At 45.4% G+C, this 8,555-nt stretch overlaps 1 protein-coding gene across 1 annotated transcript; it reads left to right on the plus strand.

Annotated features, from left to right (window-relative positions):
* Positions 1–1,664: 1,664 nt before the first annotated feature.
* Positions 1,665–6,416, plus strand: dact2 (dishevelled-binding antagonist of beta-catenin 2). The gene is made up of 4 exons (XM_076019064.1): positions 1,665–2,103; positions 3,374–3,506; positions 3,621–3,911; positions 4,079–6,416. Exons 1-4 carry the CDS (start codon positions 1,828–1,830, stop codon positions 5,947–5,949), a joined length of 2,571 nt encoding a protein of 856 aa, XP_075875179.1. The 5' UTR covers positions 1,665–1,827; the 3' UTR covers positions 5,950–6,416.
* Positions 6,417–8,555: the final 2,139 nt, after the last annotated feature.

Genomic DNA, 8,555 nt, shown 5'->3' on the forward strand with positions numbered 1-8,555 from the left:
TACACGGGGCAACAGGGGGAAGCAGTGGTTCACACTTTTGAATCACAGCTAGAAAGTTGCATGTTAAAGTGCCGTGCCTGGGGCCTTTCTTTCTCTGTATGTGCAGGTACTCTGGCTTCCTCCCACTCAATGCAAATTATTGTTGTTCTTAATTTGAATCTGGTATAAACAAGTCACTTGCACAGGGTTTAACTATGTTTTCACCCAAAGCTGACATAGGCTCTGGAACTCCATGAATACTGAGTGCAGGAGAAGCACTGAAAAATAATAATAACAATAATAATGAATGGATGATTATGAGTGGCAGGTGATACATCTCCTAACTCCTGTAGGTTTATTTTACATGTTCTTCTGGTACTGGCTCACTAGTGAACACCTTAAAAAAAAATAAAGAAACTGTACAAGAACTGAACAAACTTCTGACTTCTCAGTGCTAAAGCCAGTTTCAGATCAATGTTAGAACTCACACACCCATCTAATGTGCAAGGGGTAATCATGACTACACTCATTGGAACCACAGAACCATAACATGAGTGTGTCAACAAAGTTTTTGTCATAAAATAATACCTTATTATTTAGTATTATAATGCATGAAAACAGCATTTCAGCAATGTGCTCTTGGTATAAATAATGAAAGAATAGAGGTTAACATCTTACCGAAAACAGTCCAATTGCCTTGACTTCACAGGAATTTAATTTTTAACGTAGGTAAGCAGGAAGCACATATTAAATTCACAGTAATCCAAGCAAAAATCATCAGTTGGCATGGAGTTAGTGGAAAGACCTGTCCAATATATTTTGGAGGTATGTTATGATGTTATGTTCCTGTATTAGGAAACATTTCCATTGTGTGTGATTTTATTTTATTTTTTTATTTTTTTTATTGTTTTTATTGTTTTTAATACATGTACGTACATGTATTACAGTAGGTAAGTGACGTTTCAGTTTGTGGATAAATCTCAGTGGTAATGGATGTCTTTATTTTCTTTACCACCACGAGGGGGCAGCATTTATCCATCATGGTCTGTTTTGGCAGAATGTCCACGTCTTATACCTCAAAACATTCTGCCTAGAATGGAAAAAAGATGTGAACATTTTTAGAGCTGGCTAATGAGGCAGTTCTTTTTCATGATCTCGTGTTTTCAATAGTGCACAAATGAATCAAGGTGATGACCCATCCACCAAAGAACGAACATTTCCAGCTGTATGTTTTATGAGAGTATGATTTGGCACTAACACAGCGTGTGTTTGTGGTTTTCCTGTCGTAAAGCTGCTTGAATATATGTGATACAATTTTGTTTTGGTTTGTTGGGTTGGTTGTCCCATGGCGTTGATGATGATGATGATGATGATGATAGAACATGTATTTGTTTTCCAATTCAATTTCCTCAACATCACTTCCAGGCTTTCGCAAATTCCCAAAAATGTGAGTAGCTGTAGGGTATAAACGCATTTAAGGGGGGGGGGAGGCAAAATAAAATACTCGTCAGCCCGTGCGGTGTTATGCAGATGAACTCCGCACAAGCCTGGGCAGCTTCAGCAGGGGGGGAGGTCGAACTGAGGAGAATTATTACCAGATGTTCAGGGGTCCAGTGACTCGCCAATGAGAAGGAGGCCCGTTTGGTCTGTGGGAGGAGCCGAGTGTCTTCTACAAGCTCGGGGTTATTCAAACAGGTAGTTGAAACGCCAAACAGCAACAGCAGCGGAGACCGCAGCAGCGAGTCAGCCACCAACTGGTTATCCAAGAAAGGAAAAAAAAGAAAAAAAGGACGAGCGCCGTTCGTTCAGTGACTTGGGTTCCCTGCCCCCACAGCACCCCTCGTCGCCATGCTGAGCAGGAAGGGCTCTTGTGCGGGGATGATGAGCGCCGCTGCCGCCGGCGTAGACCGCAGCAGGGTCGGGGAGAGACTGCAGGCTGCCTTGGCCGGGCTGCAGGAGCTGCACTTGCTGAGGGACAAACAGAGCGAGATGGTGAACTGGGCGCTGAGGGTGGACCGAGACGAGCCGATCACTCGCGTTCCCGCAGCCCCGGACATCCTCAACGCAATGGGGGCCGAGGAGCAGCGGCTCGAGGCGACCCTGACAGCCCTGAAGCAACAGCTGGTAGGAAAACGTTTCTAGCCAGTATTGCTATTGATATATAAATGTGTATATTGATAATGCATGAGTTGTTGTGTTGTGTGTGTTATCGCCATATGCCATTTTTGCATCATTTTCACCCCGGTCTCTGTCTTAACCGTCCAACTAAGAATTACAACCTACTCGCACAAACTTTTCGCCATGGAAAATTGAATTGCCCTTGGCATTAAGCAATTACATCAGCTGATGCTCGTGTGCATGCCCCCCTTCAATTATTACCAGACCCGCTCTAATAGCCTCAGCTGGGGGTAGGAAGTAGGATGGGTGTCATAAATCATGGTTCACTGCAGGACTTCACTGTATGTGCGTACATGTGTAGACTGCAGGGGAGGCAAACCTCAATCATTAACAACTATAGCCAGGAAATACTTGAGGGGGGGGTGAGATGTTTTTGAAGGAGGATATTTTTTGCCATGAATTACAATCTCCTGAGAGTATCAGTCACAGTAGGCTTGTGAGTGTTGGAGACAACTGGAACTGCACAGAGTTTTTCCATGGCAGGCTTTTTTTTTCTTTCCATGTAGCCTGCTGTTGTTGCCCTTCGGAGGAAGCACGGGGATTAGGGGACTTTTAGCCTGCAGCGTGGGTAAAATGCATCAAAGGATGCAATAGCAATTACCAGAACAACGGAAGGTTTGTTTTGCATTCGTGCAGGCTGACCGCAACTTTGAACACTGCCGCTGCCTACACAGACTCACTTAATGGCCCGGAGCAGTCTCCATGAAATGTTTGCCAGACTTGAAAACCGACTTGATCGTACACGGGAATTAAAGCATTAATTCAACGGTGCGAGCAATGAACCCAATCGCCCATTTGACAAATGACTGTAACAGTAAATGTCTAGCCCAAAAACTGCAAAGCAAACATGGTTTCACCCCAACCCCCTCACCTCTCCTCCTCTAGTAGTTTACACAATGGCCAGGCCATCTCTGTGGGGGAGAAATGAGTTACCCACTGCTGCTTCTTCCGTGACCCCCCCATGTCCTGCTGGGGTTAATCATCAGCCGCAGCTGGGTCGCTTTTGTTTTGCTGATGGCTGTACATTAGAGTCTCTTTTATCTGTCATGTAGACCTTAGTAAAATTTCTCCGTTCGAATACGTCTACATTTACATACATTTTAAGACTTAAGTCACGACCAAATTTGCTTGTTTCTTTACCGTATTCTTTTTTTTTAAGGTTTGTCACTCGGAAAAAAGGTGCTGAATCACGTCTGTTGTGTTGTCTTTTTCACAGTCACGTCTTCGAAAACAGGATGTTGGCTTGAAGACACACTTGCAACAGCTGGATCAACAGATCAGTGAGCTGAAACTGGATGTGAGCAAAGCCTCTACCGAGCAGCTGGAGAGCGACAGCAGGCCAAGCTCAGGTGTGACATCGCACACTCAGAAAGTCTCCCCACGCCGATTGTTTGCTGGCAAATTAGCCACTCACCCGAGAATCAAGAAAAGTCCCGAGCTAACCACTCCTCCACTCTCTCTAGGTTTCTATGAGCTCAGCGACGGTGGATCTTGTTCACTGTCCAACTCCTGCACCTCTGTGTACAGCGAGAGCTTGTCGTCCTCCCAGACAAGCCTTCTGCTTCTTCCTATGAGCCCTGCAAACTCTCACGTTGGTCCTCCATCACAAGTTGATGTATGTCGCCGCCGTTCTGCCGATGAAAGCACTACCCAACCCAACCCTCCCCGAGCCACCGGCCTTCACCTTGGCAGTAGCCGGATCCGGAAAAACACTAGCAGCAATGAACAGGCACGACAGAGGCCTGTGTCAACAGGTAAGCAAATCTGTTTTCTCTGTATATAGAATAAACTGTTGCATAATAGATGCATGCATGCCGCAATTGTTTCTGTGCAGCTCATTGTTTATTTTACGGAATATTATCATTGTGATTTTAGGAAATGCAGTAATTTGGAGGGTTAATCTCTCATTTTATTTCATCAGGTGATCTTGATACGATGATGGCTCAAGGACTGGGCTGCTACAAATCTGCTGATGCAAGGAAACCCTCAGTGTGCACAAACCTGAAGACCTCTGCGGTGGATCCCAAGTTCCAAAGTAACCTAGTGTCCCGCAATGGAACTGAGGTGTATCACTACCCGAGCCCCCTGCACGCTGTGGCTCTCCAGAGCCCAATTTTCTCCAATGGTGAACTAGCAACACCTGGATTTCTACAGGGCCAAGGACCTCCAATGAACAATACCGACTCCCTGCAGAGAGCACAAATGGCTTATGGGACTAAGAATCATGGTTATATTGACAAACTCCTACTGCGCAGCCTAAGTAAGCTCCACACTGACACAGGCAGAGATATTCTGCAGATGCGCAGTGACTATCAGATAAAGCCTACTGACGTTGTGTCTGTGTTCCCTGAAGTTCCGCTGAAAAATGTTTCCGTGGTCAAGCCTCTCCCACCCCAGACCACAGACATCAACTTAGATAGCAACCCCAAAGAATTCAGCATGACATACTCCAGCCTAGAGAGAGCTGATAAAAACAACATGCAGACTGTTAAAGCCCCAGAGGTTCCATATAGATACTCCTACCCTGTTGCCATTAAGGAGTACAGCTCTGACGAAGTCGCCACTGCATCTCTGAGAAGAAGTCATAAACATCAAGGACAGTGTGATAGTTTAGCAAGAAGCAATTCAGAGACTAGATACGGGGACAATACAGAGTCAAGACCACAGGAGAGGAATGGTCAAAGACAAGAGCTTATGATGGCATGCAACTCAAGCACAGAGGAGAGCCGAGTCTTTGAGGCTCAGCCTGGTCACACTGCCTCTCCAGAGTTTGTCCATGCCAAATTTGTACCTGCTGGATCTGAAAGGGTCAAAGTCAGACAGGCAGATCGTAAGACCAAAGCCGTGAAATTGAGACGAAAAAACAGCGAAAAGCCCAAAATGGTGAGACAGCATCATGGTTCCAGTGAAAAGACCAGAGAGGTCGGCGGTGGTTCAAAGGGAGAACAGAGGATATCAGGCAAAGGAAAAGCCACCCAGAAATCGACCACTCTCTACACGGAGGAGCGCAAACACGGCTCGGGCTCAGACTCAAGCCACTCCAGCCCAGGACTCATGTACACCAACAAGAACCACCCAAAGCAGCACCCAGTCCCTGTTGTTCCAAAGTCCAGCAAAAGTCGCAGACTGCATAACGTGGACTACGAGCATCCCGTTGACCAGAGGAAAAAGAGGCAGGGATCAGCTAAATGGCCTTCTGAAGTGGAGACCATCCAGGCCTCATGTGCTCAGCGTCACATGTCAAAAGGTCCCCAGGCAGTAGGAGGTGTGCACATGGTCCGGAGTATGAGCGTCAAGTCAGGCCAATGGCTAGGACCTCATCGATCCTTCCAGTCGTCCATCTCCTCCAATTCTTTTTTCCACAATCTTAATGCCAGATACCCGCCGGCGCCCTTCCACATGTCCAGCCTTTACCCACCCAGATGTGAGTCTGAGTATTCAGCTGAATGCGCCTCACTGTTCCACTCCACCATTGCCGAGAGCAGTGATGGCGAGATAAGCGATAACACCACCAACCGCTTTGGAGATAGCGAGTCCAGCCAGAGCTTCCAGTCTTTCTCGGACTCTGACAGCAGCTTGTCCTTGGACGAGGACGACCAGGTGGACAATAAGGGGGAGGACAGGGGTCTGGTGTGGGCTGACGGTGCTCTGGGGCCCACTGCCGCTGGACAGCCACTCCAGCGTGTCCCGCGCCCCGAGCCGTCCGCCTGTCGCATCAAAGCTTCCCGAGCCCTGAAGAAGAAGATTCGTCGGTTCCAGCCTGCCTCCTTGAAGGTCATGACTCTAGTGTAGAAAAAGTCCCCCTCCACCCACAGGCAGAATGAGAAAACAGCACCTCTGTGATTGAGCTCACCTGGTCCCTCAGCACAATCCCCGTAATCATTACCCTAAATGCAGCAATTAAACCGGAATGCATTGGTGCACTGATGGTCTTGTTTAAAAGTTGTTGTGTCTGGGTGCATTGTATAAGATATGTAAAACGCAATTTGTATAGATACACTTAATTTGTAGATATTTATGTTGAAATATAATGTAAATCACAGCATGTACATGCCAGTCTCATGAGCCTTTTTGGTGATATTGTTGTATGTATACCCTAGAAAAAGATTCCTAGTCTTTGTACATTTCCTGTTGAAAAAGTATGATTATTTTTCAGTAAAGTCTTTCTTTTCTGTAATTCTTACAATTTATCCATCCTTACTTACAATAATAAAATAAACCAGTTTTGTTTAAAAAAAAAAAATACCAACAACCCTCAACTGAGTTTACTTTCCTTTTTAGAAGTCACAACATCACAGATTGAGCTGAGATGTGCTTTGATATTAATATTTGCAATACACACTGTTAATCACACTAATAATTAGATTTTTAAAAAATGTGTTTGCAACAATTCTAGCTAATTCGCTATCCTCTTTTCCTCTTGTTTAATGTCGTGGGAAAACGTCTTCACGCAAACGTCCCACTGATGTTGACTAATTAAGAGATAATGCTAACAGCTCCTTAACTGGTTGGCTGAGTCTGTCCAGCCGTGGGTTTAATAAGTTGCAGCTTCAACAATCACACCACCAGACGGTTGTGTTTAGTTAGAGGGCGAAACCTGTCGTGTCATTTAAATGTAAAGTAAACAGACTCGCAGTGGTGCTTTTGAGCACACGAGTCTCACTCCTACGATTTCACAAACAGACATTAAGATGACGGTCGTGGAGGCTCAGGTTTCTGGGGAGTCGCCTGAGGTTTTAAAACAGTTGGTGTATATGGCAAGGGGCACCGAGGATTTAGTACGGAATGACAGATGATAAGAGGCTCCTCGTTTCTGAGCTGTCATGTGGAGATTAGACATTGGGCAGCTGCACAGAGTCCCGTAATAATCGCATTTCCGAAATCGGCCTTGATATCTTTTCATTAAAATTCTTTCAAAGACGGGGTTAGCAGAAGGCCACGAGAGAAGGTAAATCATCCAGGGACTGAGCTTCTAAACATCAGCGCTCTCTCCACTGGTCAGACATACTAATATTTTCTCCCATTAGGCAGCCGCCTTGACCTTAAGAGTCCCCAACTAAGAAGCTTATGGGGCTGACAAACATTTTCAGCATTTCATCAAATTTTCCTTTGAAGTTCTGTTTCCTACAGATTTAATCTCGGTGGAGAACTTTTTTTTTCCTCTCTTATTTTTTTTCCTCTTTTAACCAGAAAAATTCTAGGCTGCTTTCGAGAAGAAAAGGCAGCCGCTGTTCTTTGAATAAAAGCGCAAATGGACAGGCACAGTTTATTTCAGCACCATTGTTCAATAGTGTCAAGACAAGCCCAAAGGCCAAAACCCCTTTTCGACTTCAAAGATAGTGTTGCAGCTAAGCTAGTCGCTACAAGTGAATCAAATTTTTTGGATTTGTACATCCAACTGACCTCTGTCGTCCTCACAAGAGCGAGGGCGAGTGGTCCGGGGGGGATTAGTGCTGCTGTTTTCAACCCAGCTCAGGGAGAGAGCGTGACCACGGCTGGACTTGTCTTTGATGTTGACTATAACGAGACTATGTCAGTTTGACCTTGTGTTCAGGTCGACCTCTCCAGCTGTAGTGGTGGCTCATCTGTGAGGGCGCATCACAGACACAATGGAGAGGTCAGGAACCTTTTTGTGCCCGTGCTGATTGCAAACTTGTCTTTCTTTGTGCTGCACACGTCTTTGATTTGCTTTCTTCTGACCTCTTGTTGTGGCGTTTTCAGAGTTGCACTCGCCTTCTTTGGCTCTGTCAATAATAAAAAAAAAAACACTTGCAGGTGATTGATGCCAGTTTTTTTCCATTTGAAGGAAAATGTATCTCGTCAACAATATCGATGGATGCGCAACAAATCATTTGACAAAGCCCTGGCACCCATGTGGGCAAAACGGAAACATGCTGCATGTGAACAGGTGCACTTGTAAATAGTCATAACCTTTTTATAGGCATGTAAAGTGAGGGGGAAGGTTTCGGCTTTAAAATATTCCCCACAGATTGCCATGGGGCCATCGTCAGTGTAGATGTTGGATCTGACTACACAGAGGTGTTGTCTTTTAGCACCCATTAGCCATGGGAAGGTTTAATCAGCAAAACAAAAATAACTGATTCTCACCCACACTCAGCTTTCCTCACACGCACCTTCTAAATCAGACTGCAGTGACACATTGTCACCGTCCAGAGAGATATATTTAGTTCACGGTGTCATTACAGGCTACTGTGAGCACAGGGACAGGTAATGCAGTGGATGTACGCCTCTGAGCTGCTTTGGTCGGTGATCTCATTACACATCAGGTCACCGCACTGCCCCTTTTTTTCTTGTCAACAAGACATTGTTTATTTAAATTTCCAAATCCGAGTCATTTGCAATTAGCCCTTTATAAACATTCAACACATCTGCCGCAC

Source organism: Nelusetta ayraudi, unplaced genomic scaffold (genome assembly GCF_046127955.1).
Source record: "Nelusetta ayraudi isolate G7.1 ecotype Tasmania unplaced genomic scaffold, CSIRO-AGI_Nayr_v1 ptg000008l, whole genome shotgun sequence".
Classification (NCBI taxonomy): Eukaryota; Metazoa; Chordata; class Actinopteri; order Tetraodontiformes; family Monacanthidae; genus Nelusetta; species Nelusetta ayraudi.

Bases quoted from the DNA above. Each gene is read 5' to 3' on its own strand.
- dact2 (XM_076019064.1), top strand. From the start codon at position 1,828: ATGCTGAGCAGGAAGGGCTCTTGTGCGGGGATGATGAGCGCCGCTGCC. The intron at 3,507-3,620 runs GTGTGACATCGC...CACTCTCTCTAG, and splicing joins CGACAGCAGGCCAAGCTCAG to GTTTCTATGAGCTCAGCGAC. The intron at 3,912-4,078 runs GTAAGCAAATCT...TTATTTCATCAG, and splicing joins ACAGAGGCCTGTGTCAACAG to GTGATCTTGATACGATGATG.